The 26,727-nt window shown below is 34.4% G+C and overlaps 1 protein-coding gene across 1 annotated transcript in view; it reads left to right on the top strand.

Moving 5' to 3' along the window:
* The first annotated feature begins 7,694 nt into the window (after positions 1-7,694).
* C15H8orf88 (chromosome 15 C8orf88 homolog) overlaps positions 7,695-26,727 on the top strand; it is a 29,877-nt gene continuing 10,844 nt past the window's right edge. Inside the window, exons 1-5 of the mRNA XM_027950186.3 lie at positions 7,695-7,813; positions 13,740-13,838; positions 15,538-15,611; positions 18,945-19,020; positions 26,132-26,238. Of these exons, the coding sequence (XP_027805987.1) occupies positions 13,766-13,838; positions 15,538-15,611; positions 18,945-19,020; positions 26,132-26,238 (330 nt within the window). The 5' untranslated portion in view covers positions 7,695-7,813; positions 13,740-13,765. The remainder of the gene's footprint in view (positions 7,814-13,739; positions 13,839-15,537; positions 15,612-18,944; positions 19,021-26,131; positions 26,239-26,727) is intronic.

The following is a 26,727-nucleotide window of genomic DNA, read 5'->3' on the forward strand; positions in this document are numbered from 1 at the left end:
TTTAGGAAAAAAAAAAAAAAGAAAAAGGAAACTAGTAAGGACATGGGCCAGGTACAGTGCTACTAGTCTCATAAAATGTGCTGTTTAAATATTCACAGAAATCAAGGAAGCAAGTATCCTTGTTTCTCTTTTACAAGAGAATCCAATTATTACTCCCATAGATCTGAAAAGCTAGATTTTAAGAAGGACAAGAATCTGTCTTCAAAACAATCATTCCCAGATAATTATATTTCCTGGTTCATATCCTGAAAAAAAAACTGTCATTCTATGTTGAAGGAATATGCATATGTTTACTTTCACTTCTCTGACATTCATATTTCTAATATAGGAAAAACTGTGCTTGTATTTGAGTAAATAATGCCATTTATTTTGTTTAGTTTTTATTTAGTTTTGATATGGCTACACTTGCACTCATATGCTGTTATATAAGTCTATAATCATGTCCATGTTCATAATCTGTATAAACTGCCCAATTTTCATTCACTCATTGTATGTTTTTGGCATACACATACACATGTATGTAATAAGGAACAACAACAACAAAAAAAAAACCCTAGTGTTTACTGAGCCATGTTACATTTGTTTTAACATTTAATTTCCATCATAGTTATCATTCTAAAGAGGTTAAATAATTACATAGAAGTCACTCTGCCTATATGTTTGCAACCAGCTGAAAACAAATTGTCTACCTTCCAAATTTATCTGCTTTCCACTATAAGAGATTTGATTATGCTTCACTTTATACTAACTTACTTTTGGGTTTTGTGCCCCCTGCTGTTCATTGTCTGTAGCTCACCTGTGAAAAGAAAACTAATAGAAAAAGTTTATCCCAAGTATTCTTTTCAAAATAAATAATACTCTGAAAGTATTTTTAGAAATTTGATATTACATACAAGTATATTAATTTTAAATGTTAATTTATTAATAAAGCACTATATTAATTTTCTTCTTTATAATTAACACAATCATAGATAGTAGGAATATTATGATTTAAATATGAAAAAAGTGACAATGAAAATTAAATAATGTAACTTCTTTTTATCTTTCTTGTGATGGCAAAATTTATTAACATGACTGTAAAATGCACAAAATACTAGTAAAAAGACAAAGGCATTTAATTTTTTAGTTCATTATACATACTCACAAATTTTAACACATAGTGTTAAAATTTGTGAGTATGTATAATGCACATAAGTTACCTTATGTGCATGTATTTAACTTAAGGTGGAGTGCTACATAAAAAGCAGGAAAATAAAGAGCCCATATTCTTTTGGGAGCTTCCCTGCAAAGGTAGGTATCAGACCTACAAAGGGAATATTTTGTTATTTAGCAGGTGAGAGTTTTTGATCTTCCATAGTCCTTTCAGTTTTGTAACAGTTATTTGAGGTAACGTATTAAATAAGAAATTATCACACACATTACTCCAGTGAATTTTTTTAATACCTTGAATGACCTATTCATATGTGTAAGAACTTTCAGCTGAATATAGAACTCTAGAAAATCTTCCAGTATTCCAATAAGTTTTTCTAAAAAAAAAAAACCCTTGCCAGGTCTGATTTTCATATCAAATATAACTTTGGCTTAAGCTATTAAACATTTCAATAATTATGGAGAAAATGTGTTAAGTTTTTTATTAATTATTAAGCTTTTGTCTAAGTTTTGGAAATGTATGGATAATTCCTTCACTAATATAATGCTATTTTTTCCTGGTCTCTTCCTTCATGCCTGCCTTACTTCTTCCTTCATAGCTTCTTCTCTCTTTACCATCGTTCATCCACAGGTCTCTTTTTTTAATATTTTTTAGTTTTAGGTGGACACAATATCTTTATTTTATATTTATGTGGTGCTGAGGATCAAACCCAGCACCTCGTGCTTGCTAGGTAAGCACTCTACTATACCCTCATTATCAGTGCAGACTTCAATACCTGGTTTTCATTCTTATCATGTGTCACTGATTTAAATGGAAATGGCCTAATGCTGGAGTCTAGACTTAATTCTTTGGCTGTTAAAACCCGAAAGTCTTGCTGCTTTCCACAGTAGACTTCTTCCTCTTATATCCATTCACTGATGACTTCTCAGGAAAATCACAATATCTTTTAATTGATACCTATATTCATCTAGGTGCCTCAAGTTAATAGCTGACATCATTTTCACTTCTCATCCTTATACTCTTTGCACTCCACCAATTCTCTCTTATGTTTTCAGCTATGTGCACTATTCTTTCTTCATGGACACTGCTTACTTTCTTTGTGGCTCTCATATGCATTGCATAGATTACTGTTAAACTTCTGAACTAATTTCCCTGCCTCTCTTCTTGCCTTCTCTGCTTCCTACCCTCTTCCAAATCTATTTTCCACTCTGTTACTTAGTAATTCTTTTCCAAATCCACGTCATGGTTTGGATATGAAATGTACTCCCAAAACTCTTGGGTTGAAGTATTGGTCCTCAGTGTAGCAATGTTCAGATGTGGTGCTCTTGAGAAGGGATTGTATCATGAGGGCTCTGACCTCATCAGTAGATTAATCCATTGAGGGAATAATTATCTGATGGCATCATTGGGAGTAGATAGAAAGTGTAGGAGATAGGGCCTAGTTGGAGGAAGTGGGTCACTTGGGGCATGACCTGAAGTGTATTTCTTGTGTTCAGCCCCTTCCTTGCTCTTTCATATTCCCAGCTGCCATGGTAAATAGCTTCCTTCTTTCATGCTCTTCTGCTATGATATTCTGCCTCACCTCAAGCCCAAAGCAATGCAGACAACTGGCCAGAGACTTAAACCCCTGAAACTATGAGCCAAAATAAATCTTTCCTCCTTTGTTTTTCTATTATTTGTTAATGAGACAAAAACTGACTACTAATACATGACATTTGATATTTTCTCACCCAACTAAAATTCTTTAGTGTCTTTCCATATCTTTATAAAAGACGTAAAAGAAGCTTCATCCTTATTAAGCTCAATATTGAGCTACTATCAAGCAATCTCTTATATTTTTGTTTTTCTGTAAGATAGAATTAATAGTGTATTCTTGTACTGACTGCTGTTTCATTCCTATATGCCTTTGGATGGGTCTTTCCACCTGCAAAAGAGCCTATCCTAAAAGTGGGCAAATTTTTTATTCTTGAGCATCCTGCTCAGACATTATGTCTTATATAAATTGTCCTGTGATCCCTTTTCTTCTCCCACCATTCAACAAAATTCTGTATTTCTTTGTAGTGTTTTGATATCCTGTAAACACTTTCACTACATATACTTCCCTCTTGTTTTAATTATTAGTTTGTAAGCATTATTATTAGACTATCATTCTCTTCTTGTTAATTGTGCATCAGCTATAATAGTCTTACTTCAGTTTCTCTTTGTGTCCTTAATTACTAGCACATAATAAGCACAGGTTTTAAATTTTTTTTGCTTAGCTGAGCTTAACTGAATAAAACCAACTATTATAGTATTTAATACATTGCTATCCAATAATTCCTATATCTTTATTTATGGAGTATATAGTCCAGATCCCCAGTGGTCTCCTGAAACTGCAAAAATCATTGGATCCTATGTATACTGTTTTTTTCTTATATATACATGTCTATGATGAAGTTTAATTTATAAATTAGGCACAGTAAGATATTGCTACTACTAATAAATTAGAACAGTTATAAGAACATACTGTAACAAAATTTTCATAATCATTACACTTGTGCTTTGGAGCCATTATTAAGAAAAATAAAGGTTATTTGAGAACAAGCCCTGTGATACTGAAATAGACCATCTGGTAAGTGAGACAGACACTGATTAATGGGCATGTAGGCTGTATAGCATGGATACACTGGACAAAGGGATGATTCATGTCTTGGGTGGAATAGAGCAGAGCATTGCAGAAATTCCTGTTGTTCAAAATAACATAAATTTGAAACTTATAAATTATTTCTGGAATTTTTCTTTTAATATCTTTTTGTTGGGGGGTAGCACGTACCAGGGACTGAATTCAGGGGCACTCGGCTATTGAACCACATCCTCAGCCCTATTTTGTATTTTATTTAGAGACAAAGTCTCACTGAATTGCTTAGCGCCTTGCTTTTGCTGAGGCTGGTTTTGAACAAGTGATCCTCGTCTCAGCTTCCTGAGCTCTGGGATTACAGGTGTGCAGCACTGTGCACGGCCTCTTTTAGTATCTTTAGATCACTGTTGACCATGGGTAAACTGAAATTGTGGAAAGCAAAACTATGAATAATTCTAACTACTGTAATAATTAAAAGTGTGTGTACACTCTCCATAAATTGCTCTGTAACTCTTTGGGGACTAAATGAGAAGTACTCTATTGGTCAGGGTTAGTAAGGAGACAACTTGGTAAAGACTACAGAGTGCTACCTCTTCAGTTTTTCCTGAACTGAAGACTTTCAGTTGCATCTAGATTTAAGACAAAGTAACTTTATTATAGCAGATGGATAATCCAATTGGAGCTGTCCATTTGCACATATAGACCCTCACTAGACAGTATATACCAGAAGAGTGAATGTGAGTATGTGTGCACGCACGAGAGCTCATGCTACTAGTTCTATGTACTTTGTAGACTGAGTTTAAGTAAAATGAAAATTTGTGAATAAAATGTTACTTACAAGTACTAACACCTGTGAACTGTGAATTGTTCTTCTAATTGAGATTCCTATTTTCACTCTTCCTTTTCTTTCATCCATTCACCAAGTCTTTTTTTGGGGGGGTGAGGGGTGATATGGAGATGGTGAAGAGGCAAAGCAGATATCCATTTATGGCAAGAAAAGCAATGAAGACAAATTACAGATTTTAAAAGAACAACAATACCACAAACATAAAAAATTCAGAAAAGTATTTTAAATTAATTGCCTGAAACATCACTATGTTTTTTTTCTTTACTTTTGGCTTTAAAATTTTTGATTGCCTAATCATTTGACAATTTTGTAACACTTTGTCTCTAATGAGAAGTGATAATTTAGTATTCCACTCAAGCAAAGTTATTGTTTGGAAAATTTGATTTTCACAGTTTGTTCACATGTTATTTGCCAATAATAATGTCAATTTTTAGTATTGCTAAATTTGGGAAATTCTGTCATAAATTTCTTGTGTGAGCTTTCATTTCAAGCATTTAAGTCTTCTTAGGCAGTAACAACCCTGAGTGCTTTCTAAAATGCTAAGACTCATTAACCTGTTTGTTGTCAATTTCTTGTTTTAAAGAACTTCTTGTATTTCATTACCTTATAGATGCCAATATTTCTAGTTTCAATGTATTTATGTGGTTCATTTTCCTTCATCAATTATAAAAATTTTGAGTCTATTATTTTTATTTAAAAATTTCTTTTTCCCTCAATAAATTACTGATTTTAGCTTTACCTGATTTTTTTGCAGTAATATTTTTGTCAAAATATTTCTATTAATTTCACATAGTAATACAAAATAATTTTATTATATAATATAAAATATGATGCATTGTTAAATATATTCCCAAAGAAGAAAATCATCTATTTTAACTAGATTGATGAGAATTGAATCCTGAGCTTATGATTTTCTACAGCTGGGGCTGGATGAATACATTGACTCCACTGTCCACTGCCTTCAGGCACCTTATTCCACAGAGCACATTCTCATCAAGATTACATCACCTGATGCTTCCCTGTAGGCCAGGTGAGTTGTCTCAGTGGTTGCCAGGAGTGTTCCTGGGAGCCATTTCTACACCAAGACAGCAAGAACCTGAGCACACACGTGAAAGTGTTTGTGAAACGCCACAGTTTTAAATGCTAAACCCTATCACATCAGTGTTGCACTTGGGACCCTTCAATACCTCCCATTTTTTTTTTCTAGTAAAATGAAACTTCCTTAGTAATGTCTATAAAACACTGTATGGTTTTGGTTTTTCCCATTTCTCCAAACTAATCTTCAACATATACCTTTTGCTTTGGCCCAGCCATACTGGTTTTACACTAGTTTCAAGAAAATGCCAAATTTCTTCCCCTGTCCCTCTCACCCAGGCCATCAATGCCTACCATTCCTTTCACCTTAGGATTTTTGTTTATTCTACAGAGAACTTTTTTCTTCAGTTACCCATTCGAGTCAACCTTTCTTTGCTTAGCATATCCTCCAGGTTCTAATCTCCTTTTGGAAGTAGTCTTTTGAGTTCTCTAAATGATTTTTTTTTTCTGGGATGTGTAACTTTTTCTTAATCAACATCCCTTTCGTAATGGTCTAATTAATCTATGTAATATGCGTATGACTGGTGTGTATCTATATATGCTATATAGGTATATTGCTATATATTTTATATTTATATATGATAGCTTTATGGATAGCTCAAACATTGTGTGTATAAGTCCCAATTTGAACTCATTTCCTTTCCCAAACCTATTATGCCTCTGGTATTTCCTATTTTGTGTTATCACCACTGATTCACTTGTTTGCCCAAGTCAGAAACCCAATCACCCTACCTTCTCATTTGCCTCTGTTATCCAATCTGTCACTGAACTATATGATTTCCCCTCATGAACATCTCCCAGATTTATCCCTTCTTCTTCCTACTTAGCTCTTCATCTTATTTCTTCCTGGAGTGATAATAAATGTCTTCCAGGGAAGACTTCAAGTGGCCTGCTTAATTTCGTCGTATCTTTCAGCCTGCTTTCAAAATGATCTTTCAAATATTCAATTTTGATCATGTCAATACTTTAAAATTCTTCAAATATGGGACTTCACTTATTAACAGACGAATTGTAAATTAGGCTGGACATCTGTTTCACGTTCACATCTGATTTCCTTTTCTCCAGCACAGTTCACCCAACTCCACTCACTGCACACTAGACAAGCTTTCTTGTTGCACTTGCTCTGCTTTCCCTGTTCTGTTAGCCAACTGCAACCCAAGGGCCAGCGCAGGCATTCTGGCCTCTCACCTGGGCAGTGCCACAGGACTAGCGCTCCTCTGCTGCTCTTTAAGCCCCGCCCCCGAGGGCTGCCTTTTCCACCCCTGTACCGCCCGCTCGTCCCCCAGAACCGACTCACGGGTGTCCTCAGGGGGGACACTCAAAGATAATGAAAGAATGAGCGAAAGAATGAGAATGAAGCTTGAAAACAAAGGATTTGGATTCGGATGCAGCTGCTTCAACTAATTCTAATGGTGGTCCTTTCGGGGCTGTACTCTGTGCGAGGCAGTATTCCTGCCAAATATAAACCGGTGTTCCAACGCCACCCTCCCTGCCCACCCGAATCCCCGCACGTCTCGCCGCGTGGCGGGAAAGCCGGCCGCCGGCAGCTCTGACGCGACCGACTCAGTCGTCAGCGCCCCGCGGCCTGGCTCACAGAGGCGGCCTGGCTCACAGAGGAGGCGTCGCTCGCGAGGCGGCATCGCTCACAGAGGCTGCCTGGAGCCCGCCGCCCGGCCCGGCGCAGCGCAGCGCAGGCGGCCCGCCTCGCGCCTCCGGGACTGGGGTCGTCCTGAAGGCTGTGGATGCGGGCGCGCCCCGTCCAGGGCCAACCCGTCAGCCGCTCGGAGAGGCCGTCGCCGCCTCCCGCGCACGCCGCGCCGCTCCCGCCCCGCAGGCCCAGCACGCTGGGCCAGCGCGCGCAGTCCGTTTAACGGTTCTGGCCCCTCCGGGGTGCTACCGCCCTCGGGGCCCGGCGCCCCAGGCCCCGCCCCGCGCCCCCCCGCAGCCGCCGCAGTCCCTGTCCGCCCCGCCCCCGCCGCGTCCGGGCTCCGCGAGCCAACGCGCGGCGGGAGCCGTTCCCCGACGGGCAGCGGGGCGCTCTGCCGCCGCGTCTGGGCTGAGCGCCGCGACGCCGCTGCCTGAAGTCCTCCCGGATCTTGAGGCGGTAGGTGTCGGCGGAGGATAAGCAACAGCGGGGCGAGAGTGACGGGGCGGGCGGGCGCAGTCTCCAGCCCGGCACTGGGAGAGCTGAGGCGACGGAGGGCGCTGGGGTGGTGGGGCCGGTCGCTGGATCCCCCCGCAGGTGGGATGTAGAATGGGATGGGGTGAACACGTCGGATGAGGGCGAGAGGCAGCGCAGAAGATGGGGAACAGCCGGCTGGGATCCAGTGGTCCGGGGACACTGGGGAGGGGACCACCCAAACAGGTGAATAAGTGCGCAGCGACCTCAGTCTCTGTGCTCCGAGCGGCCCAGGTGCCAGGCTGCTTTCAAGACTTTTTGCTAGCCCCTCCTCCGCCCCAATCCCGCGGCAAAAGATTCGGGCAAAGCTACAGAAAAAAGACAGTTTATATTAGGGAACTTACAAACAGCTTTGTCTGGACAGTTTTTTTCCCAGCTGAATGTTAAATAGTGCTTGCACTGAAAAATGCTTTGAAAAAACTTTTATTTACTGAAGTTATAAAGAGAAGGCATGAAAACTGCGATGGAATTTACAGCATTGTGATATTTTGCGTTTTGATTCTTCCTAAATGTCGCAACCAGGCTTGTGGAATGCGAAATGACTTTCACCTCCTAAATCGTAATTGGTTTATCTCTTGTTCTATATTTCCTCTGTTACTTATCATCCATCATTTTGTAAGTACAGGTAGCGTTTTGTTTTAGGAAATACTAAATTTGTAAAAGTAATGGTTTAAATTGAGATTAAATCTTATCTGTTATCACACAGGAAATATACACAAGGTAAATGAAAATGATCTTATTTGTTAATGTAGCAGAACCATCAGCACTTTCCAAAGAAGTCAGAATTAATTTATTTTTAAAATTCTCAGTGCTGGGTTTCAAGCCCAGGGCCTTGCGCGAGTTAAGCAAGCACTTTACTACTGAGCTACACCTCTAGCCCTCAGAAGCCTAGAAGTTAAATTGGAAAATTTAAGTAGAGTAACCAGCTTCTAAAACTAAGTGCATAGTACATTTCTTATGTCATGACCTCTAATTTGTATAGCAGTCCACTGTAAGGAAAACATAATTACCATAATTTATTTAATATTCCAAGAGAAATTATAAATTGAGGAAACAAAGTATTAACATTTTTTTTAGCAAGACTTTATTCATAAATGTTCCCCTTATAGTTAATTAATCCATAAATGTAATACCTACATGGAATAATGGATAGTCAAACATCTTACAAAACAAGCAATTTTAGAGACAAGGACATGAACTTTGTAGTCATATTTTTCACTTCTAGGCAATTACATAATTAATTGTGTGGCTTTGGGTATGTCTCTTATTTTTCTGAGCCTCAGGTCTTTCATTAGTAAAAATGGAACTAGAATTATTTTTTTCCAAAAGTTAATGTGTGGCTCAAAGTGTAATGAGATAATATAGGTAAGATTTAGCATGGACAAGATCTAAAAAATATATTTTAATTAAAAGATATGTGCTCATTAATAAGATTGTGTCCAAATTGATCAATTATGTGCTTATTATTCCCATTGTACTGTATTTGAGAAAAATCTAGGTTAATTTAGAATTTCAAAATTGATAGGGCCATTTTCTTAAAACAGAAAAGGAACCTAAGATATAATTGGTATTACCCTATGTGCAATAGCAACTACAACTTAAGTTTCCTGACTGATGTTCCTGACCAATATTCTCTTCACACAACTTGGCCTTTTAAGATGATTTGTTAAGTATGGGTGAACTTGGAAAAAAAAACCCAGCAGCCATTTTTGTATTAATACAATGACTATTTTTGATATATTGAATCAAAATATTTTTAAAAAAACATTATGCCACAAAACTATATATTTACATTTTAAAAGACAACTTTCTGATAGGTCCACTACTTGCTACTAAGTGTTATAGGTGGGATTCTGTTTGTTTGCAACTGTTGTCCTTTTTTAGCAGTTAATATCATAAATACCTACTCTAGGTGGTACCAGTAACATTGAGGGGAACTTTGAAGGTGAAGCAGGCAGTAGAGTTTAAGAAAGTATTTTGTTTACTGGTTGTGTAGTTCAGTTAAGCCTTTAGGTTATAGTTTGTGGAGTCCTGTCTTGATTATAATTCCATAAATAGGTTTTATAATAATAATTATATCTTGTCAGAATTTTAATTTTTCCATTACCAACAGTATAATGGTATGTACTATGCATTGCAATCTTCAATTTATTCTGTGAAATGCCAGTGCTTCTATGCAGGCATAGATTACATTTTTTTAACATAATAAACAGAATATTGTATGGTACCATCTTTTATAATTTTCTTGATGATGTGGATTCATATATGGGGATTCCTAGCTGTTTCTTTCCTACAACAAACTGAAAGGTTAGATAGCACTAGAAAAGCTTTAATTTTTTTGTTTACATGTTTTGCAAAATCATATAATAGAGTTCTGTAACACCCCAACCCATGAAAATCCCTAGTTTGAATACTCTGGATTTGCCTTGCTCAGCAACTGGAAAAGACTTTTCAACCTGCAACTCAGTTTCAGCTGAGCAATGAAAAACAAGGAACTGTGTGCCAAAGTACTCTATTCTTTTGTATTCCAATTCACTAGTTTCATAAGGGAAACAGGATGGAAAGTTACTGCATAATAGTATTAGGGTCCTCATTAGAATGACTAGCATAGCAACATATATTAGATTGCTTTTTTTGGTCCTTATTTTAAATATTCCCTTCCACATAGAAAATATGCAGTAAATATTTGTGAGGGCTTTCTTTATACTTATGCTTGTAACTCTGTTTTCACTTCCTGTTACATTAAAATTGTCTTGCCAATAACTACAGCTTTAGAAGGTTCTTAATAATTATGTTAACCAGTTAACAAACATTACAAAGCTAGGCAGATATTAATTTATTATACTGACTAGCTTATCTCCAAATTTCAGGAAAAGGTTAATTTTCCTGAAATTAGTTATCATTGCTAGTTTTCTCATGTCATTTTGAAGTTTATAATTTTAACATTTGGATTATGTATATCCAAACTTAGGTTTTAATAGTATATAAAGCATTTCTTGGAACTAAAAGGGAGTTACCCTATATTATGTTGCCCCTAGACTTATGATTTGTTGAAGATGATGTAATTATAGTTAGCTTTACGCTTGTTTATTCAAAATTAAGTGAGGTTTTACTTTTGACTTATCTTGATGTACATCAAAATTTAGAAAGTATGTGTCCCACACAGATGTCAGAAAATTTTAGTTATATGGAGAGATACTTAAATTTATGGAGTTCAAAATTAATTATGTTGCAGGTACTAGAATACAAAGATAAATGAGGTATAGTTTCTGTGGTGTCAGATAACTCATATCTAATCAAATAGGCATGTAGTGTATTTACTATGGTATATTTTAGAGACACTGACAGTGGAGGATGAAAATAAGGAAAGAGAAATTACTATTTTACTATTAACTATTTTTTAAGAATTAGAGAACTTCATGTAAACTATTTAATGTTACCTGTTGAGATATGAAGACATTTTCTTAGGAAATAGCCGGAACTTGACCTTGGTCTTTAAGAATGAATAGTTATTTGGGAGAAGAACAGCAGGGAAGATGGGGGAACTCCAGACAGAACCTAAGTTTTCAGCTATATGTAAACCAAAATAACACTAATTTAACAATTTTTGAACATCCACTGTGTACTAGACACTGTGCTGCACACTGCAGATATGAACTATAATTTAACTTATGCAGAAAGTACCATATTAAAAGAGGATACAGGGTTGTTTTGTGAGATATAAAAAGATACTTATCCAGAGCTTGAGCAGGCTATCCTGGGTGTGAAATGGAGAGAGAGATTTGTGGATAGTTAGATTGTAGAGTGATATCAAGAAGCATGGGTATGAGCATGCTCCTCACTTTCTAGATTCTTGACCCTTGGGTAAATTATCTTATTTCTCTAAGCCTTATCTGTAAATTGAGGATAGTAATATTACCTAATGTTGACTGAATTCTTATTATGTTTCAAGTGTTGTATTAATTGCTTTTTGTTATATGTGTTTCAGTTTTTCATCGATGTGACCAAAATACCCAACGTAAACAATTTAGAGGAGGGAAAGTTTATTGGGGGCTCAGAGTTTGAGTTCATAGATTACATAGACTCCATTGCTCTAGGCTTCACCTAGGGCATTATGGGGGAAGGGTCTAGGGGGGAAAAGCTGCTCAGCTCTCAGCAGGGTCCGGAAGCAGAGACAGAGAAAGGAAGGATCCTGCAGGGCAAATGAATCCTTTCAGGGTAAAACCCCAGTGATCCACCTCCTCCAGCCATGCTCCACCTACCTACAGTTACCACTTAGTCCATTCAAACTAGGACAAAACTGATTAAGTTATAACTCTCTAATCATTTTACCTTTGACTATTCTTGAAGTTCATAGGAGCTTTGGGGAAATACTTCATATTCAAACTATACAATATTAATTAGCCTTCACATCAAGCCTAGGGGAGACTATCTATATGTTATCTGTAGTTATATAATTAGGTGATAGAGCCATGTTATGAACCCAGGTAGGGCTGACATGAAACCTGACCTCTGTTAAGAGTGCCTAGTTTATAGAGCTGTTCTGAGTAAATGGTTTATTGTACATACCTTCCTGGGGATATTACCTGTTTCTGTTATTAATAATCCAGGAGATATTGGTGAACTGAGTTTTCAAAGCAAGAATATGCATGAAGAGGTCATGGTTTAAAGAGAAAAAATACTATATTTACCCATTTGTTCAGGGAACACTTGTTTATTCCTATTGTGGACTTAAGTCTAGGTACTGTGTTAATTGCAGGGGCACAGGGTTAATAAATATTATTTCTCACTTTAAGATAAATCCTTTTTACTTTTGTTTAACATGGAAAACAAAACAAAGAATAGTACAGTGTTCTCTAAATGTTTTGATGTGGATGGGTCTTAAAATGGGTCTTAAGATGGGTCTTAAGAGTGGAAGCATTTAAATAAATCCATTTAAAAGGTGATCAAAAAGATGAATTAAGAACTACTGTGGAATTAAGAAAGTAGATGTGGAACCAGGTGCAGTGGTGCATGCCTGTAATCTCAGCAGCTGGGGAGGCTAAAGCAGGAGGATGGGTAAGTTCAAAGCTACCTTCAGCAACTTAGTGAGGCCCTGACTCAAAAAATAAAGAAGGCTGGGGATATGGGTAAGTGATTAAGCATCCCTAGGAAAACAGAGAGAATAGACATGGACATGAAGAAAATGTGTGAGATATATTTTGGAAATAAAATGGACAGGGGTCAGAGACTTAATTATGGAATCGGGACTGTGATTTAGACTGTCACATTGAAGGTGTGTATCTTTACAAAGGGTAACCTAAGAGACTTGATGATAAATTCAATAAATATAGGAGAAGGGGCATATTTGGGGTCAAAGTAACTTGATTTTGGATGTTTTCAATTTGAAGGGCCTATTGCTAATAAATTGAAATAGCATGAGGCAGTTGGAAAAATGGAGCTAAAACCTGAGCGGTAGATGGTGAAAGTATTCATTCGATCATGTTTATCATATACATAGGTAGATACAACTATGAAAATAGATGAGATGAGGTAAGAAAAGCCAAATTTAGTCATGTTCCTACATTTAATTGGAGAAGAGAAGTGGCAATCAAATAGATAGGAAATAGCCCCAAAGGATAGACCCAAGAGAAGTTAAGCGAGGAAAATGTTTTAAAGAGGGAATGTTCAACTGCTGCAAATGCTCTAAGGAAGTCTGAAGTTATTGCGTATCATCTTAAATGCATTTTTGGGTTCGTATTTCCCACTTCTAAAAAAGATCTTTAAATGAGAGTTTTGGTTATTTGTATATATGTAAAACATCTTGATTATATTGTCCAAATAATAAAAATTTGTTGTTCTCCTCTTAAAGTATGGAACCTCAAGATCTTTGTGACAATGGAAACCAAAAAGTTGATTGGTAAGCCGCTTCAACCAGCAAGACCTGTTCGTCATCTGACTTCTCCACCAGGTGAGTACATAGTGAACAGTTCATTAAATTAAAGTAGTTTGTTAATGCCTGATTAATGTTTAAAAGACTAAATAATATGTAAAATAATTGTTTGACATGGATATTTAAAGAAATAATAAAAACTGATGATCTCTGTTTGAGGAGTTTACAAGTATTAACAAAAGAAAAAGATTCTTAATCTACCCGTCCACAGTCTACCAGACTAAAAAGGATAGGAAGAGTAGTAGTCCTTACTGAAAGTAACTATGTGATTTTTTTTCCTCCTGTCTCATTTTCATAGTTAACTGACTTACAAATTGTGCCCTGTGATTATTACCATGCAGAGTGGTCACACTGGAGAATTAACTTTTTGAAAGATATATCTATGTACAAAACAAATAAAAAATAAGCCCAGAAAAATTTAACATAACACAGATTGTTTGGTCATTTCATACTTGTACTCTAATAGAAGTTAAGACTGTGCTTGAGTTGAAATATACCTAATTTCAGAAAATCTAAACCAAACAACAATCTAAAATTAAAATGTTCTTTTGCCCTTTAAAAATACTCTTTCAAATTCTTGAAATATTTGATATTTAACTACTGAGTTGGAATACTAACATTTTTATTTTATTCATTATTTTTTGCTAGAATGGCTTCTATATTCTAACCTAGGTAATATAAATATAATCTGTTTGAATTCTCATTAGTCCATATGTTTCAACTGAATTAACTGACAACTAGCAAAGAAAAAAATATAACCCCTTTTCATCACTACAAAAATGAAGCAGAAAAAGTAGAAATAGAACCAGTTCTTGTCTCTTGTTCATTCTCTCATCCTTGGTTCCTAAAAGGCAGATTATCTCCATTTTACTTGATTTCCTCTTAATGTAGTTGTTATTCAGGATGGACAAATGAAATTAATGTTTTTCTTGGACCATAGCTTCAAAATGCTGAACCTATGTCCTTCTAGTGCACTAGACGCAGTTGTATAAGGTCAAATCTCAGGTTTTACCTTAAAGGAAAGAAGGCATAACACCATTGGCAGCACCTCCTTTCTGTCACCAATTTCGCCAGCACTCCTCTCTCTCTCCATCTCTGCAGATCTAGGTCACCAATCTCTTCCCTCCAAGGCTGTTACATAGGTGAATGTGAAGGGACATGGAATGGGCAGGTACCCCTGATCTCTCATTTAACTATAATCCTCTTAATTTCAGTCAGTGGAATTAGGGGCTTATTAAATAGAAAATTCAGTAAATTAGAAATTAAGTTTCACCTTTCTCAACACACTTCCCTACTCCCTGAACAACTGAAGTCCCCAGGGAAATCTTGTACTTTTTCTGCAAGACTTATATTGAATTATATCCTCTTGACAAGCCTTCCTGGTAACTGCAAACCAACTCTGCTCTCCCCCAAGTATCTTTTCTAAATATCACATAACTTACCATATATCAAATTATAATCATTATTTATTTATGAGTTTATCTTTTAAAGTGAGACCTTTTATCTTTAAACCCTTTTCATACTTATATACCTATCCACTAAAACAGAGGCTGACACTTCATAGGGTTAAATAAATATTTGTTGAATAGATGAACTATCAGAAAACATTTTAAGATAGTGCTGAAGTTATCATAGATACTTAAGCGTTTTAGGTGATGTGATGTTATTTATTGTCATCATGGATATTTAAAATAGTTTTTTTTTCCTCTCCTGACAGGACCAGTGTTTCCTTTCAACTTTCAAAATGAATATCCATGCAACACTCAGTGCTTACAAAGTGGAGTTAGCAGAGTAAGTCTTAGAAATTTTAATAAACATGAGCCTGGGAATGTAACTCAGTGGTGGAGCACATGCTTAATATGCATGAAGCCCTGGGTTCAATCCCCAATGTGTGTGTGTGAGCGCGTGCACACACACATACAGAATAAAATTAAGCATTGTAGACTGAAAAGTAACATTTGTTAGATGGCTGTTATGTCAGATTCTGTACAAGGTGATTTATATATTTGTGAAAAGCTCTGATATATTTCAAATATATGCTCAAAATAATATATCATCCTTTTAACCTACCACCTGTAGTCTTCAAATGTAAACATTTTTGTTGCATTTGTTTTTAAAAATTTTTAAAGAACAATCTAACATAGTTTTAAAACACATTGTATATCTTTCACTATCTCATTTCCTTCTCATCCTTCCCAGAAATAACTGTCCTTAGTTTTTTTTTTTCATGAATATATTTGGACTTTTTCTTTGTTTTGTTTTTAATACTTTTATCTGAATAATATTGTACCCATGTTTGGTTTGGCAGGTTTTCCTTTCCCATTAGTTTATATTAAAAATGTTAATGTTTTGACTAAGTAAAATAGTTATGAAGTGTAAAATTGAAAATATACAAAATGATATTAATGAAAAGTTTTCCTCTAGAGTCTCTATCCCCATGTCACCTGTGTCTTCTGACCATAAGTAACCATTTTTATCCAGATAATACCATAAATAAACTGTGCATGGACAAGCATTAGTATATTCATAAATAGAATACTAAGCAACTTTACAATGAAAAGACCAGTTCTGTATTTGCTGATATAGAAAAATATTTTAATGTATGGAGAATGTCACCTTATTTTCATTTTCTGTTGAAAGGCATTTGTTTCTATTTTACAATAAATAATAGTGATTATCCATCAACATGTTTCATTTCATACAAGTTTGTGAGATTCCTTGTGGTGTAAAACTAGAGAATTACTATGTTAAGTGTTCTACCTTCATTAGATATTGCCAAATTACTCTCAAAGTGGTTTGTGTGTGCAGAACATGAGAGCTCTGCTCTGATTATTCCATATCCTTACTTTGTTATTGTCAGACTTAACATTTTTTCTTTGTTCAGTGGGTGAGAAATCATTCATTTAATTTGACCATTTAGATTTATTTTTTTGTGTGAATTACCAATTCATTTTATTCACCCATTTTTCTTGTGTTGCTTTATTCTTAATTTATTTTATTGTTCTTATATGCACAGCAAATATTTTCTTTGTGAGGAATCTGGTCTGTGAAAGAGTAATTTTCTTTGTGTATGTGTATGAGTTTGTGAGTCTTTGAGAACGTACACTAGAAAGTCATGTTTATTTTTGTTATTTCCAATAAAAAGAATAGTGTGCCTTATGTCATAGGCCCTCTGTGTTAAATAAGTGTATTCAACAGGGCCATTGCTACCCATTTGGTATGTACAGTGCAAGAATTAGAGCAAGTACAAAAATTTTAGAAAAATGCAGATTTTATTAGAATATGATAGTTTGTTCCCACTTGCTAAAAAGTCTACATCAGTGCTGTGAAAGGTACCCTTTTAGATGTACCACCTACACGTGGTAGTCTCAAGTTTCAAAACCTAGCTCAAATCTTTTTTATATGTATGTTTTGGGTTGGTTACCAAACCGTTTTTGTATTTACTTGTCTTGCCTGTAACATGGCAATCATATTTTCCTTATCACTTACATGATAATTACATAATCATTATGATAATTAACCAAGATAACATATAATTACTTTATAAAAGTTTTTTAAATTTACTCTTTTACTTGCTGTGAGAAAGATTTTGAATGATCAGTATTTTCATTTTTTAATGTGTGCAGACATGACAAAATAGTTTTTACCTTTGAGTTTGATTTTAGGTCTTATATGTGAGTAAATATTATAAAGTTAGTGAAATGTTCATCTGCTAAAATTTTCAGATGTATGAAATTTTTCATGAATAAAAATGTCCTATTAGAGTTAATTATATTTGAGAGTCAGAAATAACTTTGGGGAACCTAAATCTCTGGCATTTCCTATTTTTTCCCATCTCTGTTTAAAAATAAATTTAAAAACCTGCTAATGTTTTCTTTTTTTTCTGATAACTTATTTTGAATTATCTTCTTAGTTTTTGTTTTGTCATAGGGATAGATAATTAGTCCTGCTTTTAGGCACAGCTCCTTAGGTAGCAAGGAATAGTTTATAACTTGTCAAGAGAGTAATTAGAGCAAAGATGTTCATTTTTCAGTATAGATGTCTCTAAAAGAAATCACCTTAGTGAATTATCGTAGTTAGGGACTATTTGTAAACTGATTTTTGCAGTACACGAGGAGGTCATCTTTTAGGGATAGGATTGTGTTGACTATGGTTTTGAAACTGGTTTATAAGAAGAGAACTATTTTACAATGAGCAATCTTGTTTTGTCTTCTGAGAGCAATCTCTTTTTGTTATAACTTGCTTCTAGTTAGATTTATAGGAAGATAAATTGTAAATCAGAATGTTTCTTAATGGACATGTAATCAGAAAAACATCAGTTAAAAATGAATCTTTCAAATCCCAATCAATTAATTTAGCTAATCTCACAATGAAGATAGTATTTTAAGTACGGCCAGGAAACACTGGATTTAAGCCTCTCTCCCCTCAGGACAATGTTTCTGGTTTTTTTTTGTTGTTGTTGTTTTTTCTTTTTTTGGTACTGGGGATTGAACTCAGGACATTCAACCACTGAACCACATCCCCAGCCCTGTTTTGTATTTTATTTAAAGACAGGGTCTCACTAAGTTGTTTAGTGTCTTGCTGTTGTTGAGGCTGGCTTTGAACCTCCAATCCTCCTGTCTCAGTCTCCCCAACTGCTGGGATTACAGTTGTGTACCCCTGTGCCTAGCATATGATTTTCTTTTCTTCAATGAATGAACCAGTTTTTATTTCCCCTATTTCCAAGGTATTATAGGAAACAGTTCATGTGCTTATAAACTGACATAGGCATCTCTTTTGCATGAGATCAAAAAAGTAAACATTCTAGTAGTTTTGCAGGGTTTTGTGAATAACAATGTGTTTTTTCCATCAGTTAAAATATTGTAATGACTTTGGAACTATTTATAACTTCATAATTCATCTTTGATCTACCTTTCAAAAATAACCAAGACTATAGCAAAAATTGTTAAATATATTTTGAAAGATGTTTTTGTTATTCATTTTTATTAAGTAAATCTATAGTGGTTGCCTATTCTTTGGTTCCAGATATTCCTCAACGAATATTTTGATTATTAGGAAAACATATTGGAGTGGTAAAAACAGATTATATAAGTTTTAAAAATGTATGTACTTCTTGTTCAACAGTGTAAGACGAATGGAATGCAAGCCTTTTCTCAAGGTCTTAATGAACAGCAGCAACATCAGTCTCCAGTTAAGAAAGGTAAAATTTTATCATAATTCTTACATTTTATCATAGACTATCTTAGTATTCATTAAAGCTGACACTACTTTTTGCATACCTGTATATACCTATGTATATAAAAAATTTTGTTATATTTTTTCAAGTTGATCTGTCTATATTAGGCTATTGGTTTTACAGCCCAGAAGGAGACCAGAATAACAATGGCTTAAACAAGATGGAAATTTATTTGATCTATCCTGTAAAATTGCAAGCTGGTATATAGGCTCTGCTCTGTAGAGTAACTTCTGCCCCAGTGTTCTCTTATTTCTATGCCATCCTCAACAAGTGGCTTCCTTTGCTTTGTCCAAGGTAACTGCATCTGCTCCCAACCTTATGTTTCCTTTCTAGTCATCCGGAAGGAGAAAAGGGGAAGGAAGTTTTCCTTAAGAGTGCAGCCCAGAAATTACATGTATTACTTCTCCTTATATCCCATTTCCATGTTCAGTCATGCTGTAGCTAGCAACAAAACAGATTGGAAAAAATAAAAAGTATAAAAAAGGTTCTATTAGATTTCACTTATAGTATTTACTTCTGAATTTCTAAGTGAAACTTTTTAAATTGTTATTTCCAAATTTCTCAATTTTTGATATTGTGTAGTGATGTCAGATCTTCATAAATGAGAACATAGGTCTTCCATACCAACCCTTTTACTTCTTCATCCTTCCATTCCCCCTCCCCACCATATAGATATTTCAAAGTTTTAGTTAAAGTGTTAACCACTCTTTATATTATTGTAACTATGTGAATACAGTTGTTTAGCCATCAAGTGCATATCTCTTTTCTTATGGAAGCCTTAATTTTTCTCTAGAGTTAACATTTGCTATTGCTAACTTTTTTCTTCAAATGCTCCAACAACTCTCTCACTTTTCTATAATATTTGTGCTGAAGTTTATCAGTTCTTCTTTTTCCTCTAGAGGGAACATTTTCTTATAAAAAATTCTCCATTATTCTATGGAGTATCTATACTGCAGTAATGCTTTGTAGTAGTTGTAGAATAGACCTTTACTATTGTCTTGGGATATACCTGTATAAATATTTTCTTTTTCCTTTTTGTTAAATTGAAGTAAAATTTGCCATTTTAACCATATAAAATGTTCAATTCAGTGACTTTTGACACATTTACAATATGCAACTATCACTGCTGTCTAATTCTAGGATTTTTACCATTCTCAAAACAAAACAAAACAAAACACCTCATTCCCATTAAGCAATTACTCCTGACTCTGCTCTGCCTAGGTACTGACAAACACTATTCATTTCTGTCTCTAGATTAACCTATTGTGGGCTCATACAAAGAGAATTATACAAACTTGGGCCATTGCATCTAGCTTCTTTTACTTCTATAAAAATTTCAAGGTTATCCATGTTATGCCATGTAGTTCAACATTCCTTTTTTTTTTTGACTGAACAATATTCCATTGTATGAATTATATTACATTTTGTTTGTTACTCAGTTGATGAATATTTGGGTTGTTTTCACTATGAACATTTGTATACAAGTTTTTGTTTGATAACAGTTTTTATTTTGGGTATGTATCTAGAAACAGACTTACTAAATCATATGGTAATTTTGTGTTTAACTTTTTGAGGCACTGTTAAAATATTTTCCACAATGGCTATGTAGTTTCTATGTCCAGCAAACACAATACTAGGCTTGTAATTTCTTTACATTATTGTTTTCTCTTTTTAAAATTTTTGCCATCCCTTTTGCGGTAAGGAGGTATATCTCATTGTGGTTTTTGATTTTCATTTCTTTAGTAATTGATGATATTGGATGTAATTTCATGTGTTTATTGGCACTTGTATTTCATCTGTGCAATAAAGGTCTTTTAAAGTCCTTTGACAGTATTTTAATTTGTCAAAGGTTGTTTGTCATTTTGTCACTGATTTCTAAGGGTTCTTGACATTAGACATTCTTCTCTCTTCCTCCCTCTCCCTGATACCCATATCCCTTATGCCCCCCAGCCCTGTGTGCAATATATTCATTCTGAATACTAATCACATAAAGATTTGCAAATTTTTCTTCTGTATCGGAACTTGTCCTTTCATTTTCTTCATACTGTCTTTCAATATACAACATTTTTAAACCTTGATGAAGCCTGATTTATCTATTTTTATTCTTTTGTTGCTTATGTTTTTAATGTCATATCTAAGAAATCATTGAAAAATCTCAAGCCAGGAAGACCTATTTCCTTCTTAGAGTTTTATAGATTTTTTTTTAGATCTCATGCTTAGGTCTTGATCCACTTTGAATTAATTTTTATATATCCTCAGAGAGAATAAGTGCAGCCTCTTTTATGTGGATACACAGTAGTCCTATGACCACTTGTTAAAAATACTTTTCTTTTTCCATTGAATGGTTTGGAACCGTTGTTGAAAAACCTGTTGGCATTGGAATAGGTGTTTATTCCTGAGCTTTCAATTCTGTTCCCTTGTTCTATACATCTGCCATTGTGCTAGTACTGTTTTAATTATTGTAGCCTTGTGGTAGATTTTGATATTAGAAAATACAAATCCTCCAGCTTTGTTCAAGTTTGTTTTGGTCATTTGGCATTTTTTGCAATTCCATGTAAATTTTTAGGATTAGCTTTTCTATTTGTGAAATAGGCCATGACATCTTGATATAGGTATGGCATTGAACCTATAGATCACTTTGGGAGAAATGTTCCCATCTTAACAGTATTAACATTTTACATTACACAAAACAGATGTGTTTTTATTTAGTTCTTTGACTTCTTAGTAAAGTTTTACACTTTTTAGTGTATGAGCCTCATATCTCCTTGGTTAAATTTATCCCTAAGTATTATAGTCAATATGTTTTTGAAGCTGTTACAAATGGAATTTGATGGGGGGATTGTTCACTGATAATGTAATATAAACTTATTTTACTTGGGGATATTGCTATGAATTTATGGGAATAAAAATGTAAGAATATTAACTTTTCATTGTATGCTGTATTAGTCAGCACCCTATCATTATAACAAAATAACTGAGATAATCCTATAAAGAAAACATGTTTATTTACAGTTTGTGTATGGGGGGGTGTTCTAATCCATAATTATTTTGCCTTGTTGTGTTTGGACTATTGGGGGTGCCAGATGACAGTACTGGACAACATTCAATGGAGTAAACTGCTCACTTCATGATCAGGGAGAAAAAGAGGAAAAGGAAGAGAGGCCAGCGTAGCATAATCCTCTTTCGGAACATGCCTCTCCCAAGGACCTTCTAAAGTTTCTACCACCTCCTAGTAATACTGCCCTGAAATAGTGCTACCCTGAAATATCATTGTTCTTTAACATATGAACTTCGGAATGAAACATATCTTAACCATAGCATGTGCCAAAAAGTTGGGTAATCTAGAAGAAAAAGAAAAAAGTAGTAGAAAGAAATTATTAAAAAAGTTACAAAAGTAACTCAAAGAATAAATAGAAAATCTAAATAAACCTATAGCAAGTTGGATGATTAAATCAGTAATTAAAAACCTCCCAATATAGAATAGTCCAGGACCAGATGACTATATTGTGAATTCTGCTAAATATTTATAGAAGAGTTAACATTAATCCTTCTCACACTTTTCTCAAAAAATTGAAGAAGAAGAAACACTTCCCATTTATCCTGTGAGGCCAGTATTATCCTGATACCAAAGCATAAAAAGAGAAAACTACAGATAATATCCCTGTGAAAAAAAATATGTATACAAAAATCATCAGCAAAATAGTAGCAAATAAAAATTACCAACATAGTAAAAAGATAATACAATGTGACCAAGTGGGATTATTCTCAGGAATGCAAGGTGGGTCAACATGCAAATTAATAGTAATATACCGTATCAACAGAATGCAGGAGGAAAAATGCATTCATCTCAGTTGATGCAGAAAAGCATTTATGAAATCCAGCACCCTTTTCCAGATAAAACTTCTTAGCAAATGAAGAGCAGAGGTTCACAAGCAGGGAACAGATGGGAACTTTCTAAATACAATGCAAGGTATATATGAAAATCTAACACTAATATGCTCAGTGGTGAAAGACTGAAGTCTACTTTCTAATATCAAGAATAAGGGAAGGATGCCCACTTTTACCATTTTTTATTTAACATAATCCAGAAACAATTAAGCAAGAAAAAGAATTAAAAGACATTTAAATTAGAAAGATTGAAGTGAAATTATTTCTACTCATATATAATAAAATCCTAAATATAGAATATCCTAAGGAATATTCGTTATCAGCTAATAAATTAATTCAACAGAGTTGTAGAATTGATTATCATTGTTCGTGGTTTTAATAATTGATTCATCTCTTTTTTTGTCTTAATCAGACTAGATAAAGGTTTGACAGTTTTTATCTTTTCAAATAACTATTGGTTTTGTTTATTTTTCCCCCTGTTAACTATTCTCCAATCTACATTTATCTCCACTCTCATCTTTATTATTTCCTGCGTTCTTCTAGCTTCTGCTTGACTTTGCTTTTCTTTTTCTAGTACTTTAATATATAATATTAGAGATTGCTTTGACATACTTTCTCTTTTCAGTGTAAGCATGTGTAGGTATAAACTTAGCTCTGAGCACTGTTTTGTCTGTATCCCATACGTTTTATATATTATGACTGTTTTTGTATGTCTCAAGTATTTTCTAAGTTCTCTATTATTTATTCTTTAATCCATTGGTTGTAAGAGGATGTTTAAATATCCACATAATTTTCTCTTTTCCCAGTTTTACTTCTATTAACTGATAACTAATTTCATTTCATTTTGGTCATAGAAGATATTTTATATAATTTCAATCTTTTTTAAATGTATTTTTTTAGATGTTGACAGACCTTTATTTTATTCATTTATTTATATGTGGTGCTGAGACTTGAACCCAGTGCCTCACTCATGCTAGGCAAGCACTCTGCCACCAAGCTACAACCCCAGCCCCTAATTTCAATTTTTTTAAATTTATTGAGTCTGTTTTACAGCCTAACATAGCGCAAATGTGTTTTTTCCCTCTCAAAATTCCTGTTGAGACTTAATTTCCCAGTTTGATACTATTGAAGTGGTAGAGCCTTTAAGAGGGGTGAGTAGGTTTTAAGATGTGTTAATGATATCTCTCTGGACTTCTAGCTCCTGTGGCACTAGTACTTAGTACTCAAGACAGTAGATTGGAAAAGTGAGCCTGTAATGTCCCCTGCATCCCTCTAATGTATGTGTTTTGGCTATTTGATGCTACTTGCCATCTTCTAATGCATCCAGGGAGCCCATGCTAGACACCATGCTATTTGGACTTTCCAACCACAGGAATTATGAGCCAAGTAAATGTTTTCCTTTCTGTGTTACCCAGCATCAGATATTTTGCTGTGTCAATACAAAATGGACTAAGACACTTAATAAGAATTTGTTTCCCTTAAAGCCGCATTGTAACTGTCTTCCACAAATTTTGACATGGCGTATTTAAATTGTCATTCAGTTTAAAATTGCTTTAGATTTCCTTGTCATTTTCTAATGAATTTTTTTTGAAATGTACAATTTAGTTTACAAGTTATTTGTTTCTAAGTATCTTATTATTATTGATTTCTAATTCAATTTTGTTTTCAGAGAATATAGTCTATGTTATAGACTATATATATAGATGGAGCCTCTTAAATTTACTGAGACTTGTATTATGTCCTGGCATATAATCTGTTGACTGTACCATGTGTACTTGGAAAGAGCTTGAATTTTGCATTTGTTGGTATAGTTTCTTTACATGAAAGTGGTTGGTAGTATTTTTCATATTTATCTTTTTACCATTTTTTTGTGTCTAGTTCTATAAACTGCTGAAGGGGAGGGGTTTTATATTAATATTAGTGTGAAATTATTCCCTTTTTATTTCTCTTAATTTTTGCTTTACATGTTTCAAAACTGTTATTGGCACAACAGGTTGTAATGATCTCTTTGTCTGATATTTGTCACTCCTGCCTTGTTATTCCTAGTCTTTGCATTCTTTATCTTTTTACATACACTTTCAATTAAAACGTGCCTTTATATCTAATGTGTGTCTCTTGCAGACAGTATACAGTAGGGTCTTCTTTTTTTCATCCACTCTGTTAACCTGTAGCCTACAATGCAATAGTTAATGGTAGGGTTCAGAAAACTCTGGCTTGCAGACCAAATGGCTGTTTGTGTAAATAAAATTTTGTTGAAACAGAGCCACACTTTTCAGATATGTTATCTACGGCTGCTTTTGTACTAAAAGACAGAATTGAAGTTGTGACAGATTATATGGCCCCCATATTCTAAAATATTTTTTGTCTGACCTCTGACTTAGACCATTAACATTTGAAACATGATTGCTGATAGAGTTGGATTTAGGCCTAGTACCTTATTATTTGTTTTTTGTTGATATTTTCTGACTTTTATATGGTAGTTTTCCTTTTCTTCTTTCCTGCCTTCTTTTTAAGTGATTAATCTTTTTCAGTTTTATAATCTAGGGTTTATAACATAGCATCTGTGTAATATATAGCATCTAATCTTTCTACTTGTGATTAATATTGTATAATTTCTAGCATATTGGTGATGGTGCAACCTTGTAACCATCTGCAAATCACTTTAGTTCCCCACACTGTATATCTCTGTACTTTGAAAACCATACCTGACCATGTTAGAATTTTTGCTTTCATTAGTAACACATATTTTAATAAAATTTAACAAGAAAAATAATAATATGATGAAAATTATTTTTAGTGTCAATTGAGATTATATAGGTTCATTAAGGTTCCATTTTGGCAGGATGGAAATTGACCAATGGATGTTATTGCTGTTATGCTTTATAATACCCTATCATTTTACTAGACTTTGAGTAACCATTTGAAAAAAGTCCTACATTACCAATTTACTCAAACAATTCTCTTTCTTCCTTTCCTTCCTTAATTACTTGGCTTCCTTTCTAAGTAAAAGGGAAATTAGATGTGGCAGGTGCTTTTCAAACCTTTCTCCTTCTCTTTTGCATAGATGCTATTCATGATTTTATAAAATAATGGATAGTTCAGGGACAATTAGAAAGAAATGAGCAAAATAGTGATCTAGAAGAGTTTTATTTTTTACAACATTACATTTAATGTTTAATATCTACAGAGAGAATTAAATACAGCAGAGATTTCCTGTTGAAGCTCTCAAGTGTTTCCATCTGCAGGAAAAAACCAGACTTTCTGCCTGATCATCCCATTGTACTTCAAAAACCAGTATGTAGTTTCCTGATTTTATATTGTAATATTGTATTCCAAGTTTTTGTCTTTAACATTTTCATTTTATCGTATCTGTAGATTTTTAACTTTTCTTACCGCAAAATATTAGTGGTCCAGCAAAACACAAAAAATCTAAATGTACAATGTAAAATAAATATCATTGTACTCAAGAACTAGAATGGAATAATTACATTTTTTTAGTGAACTATTTTTCTATTGAAAGATCATGAAAATATCATTCTATATTCTTAAAGTTCTATTTTGGTTTTCAATTAAGTTCTGTAATTCACTGTATGATATGAGGTGGGAGGGTCAAGTCTTTATTTTTTTCCCCCTCTATGGATATCCAGTCATTCTGGCAATTTTTACTGAAAGGATAGTCTTTTGACACCAATATGGCAATATATGCATGGTCTCTTTGCAGACTTTTTAGACTGTTGATCAGTTTTTAATGCGGTAAAACAAGTCATACCAGTTTTTTTTTTT

This window comes from Marmota flaviventris, chromosome 15 (genome assembly GCF_047511675.1).
Source record: "Marmota flaviventris isolate mMarFla1 chromosome 15, mMarFla1.hap1, whole genome shotgun sequence".
NCBI classification, from domain to species: Eukaryota; Metazoa; Chordata; class Mammalia; order Rodentia; family Sciuridae; genus Marmota; species Marmota flaviventris.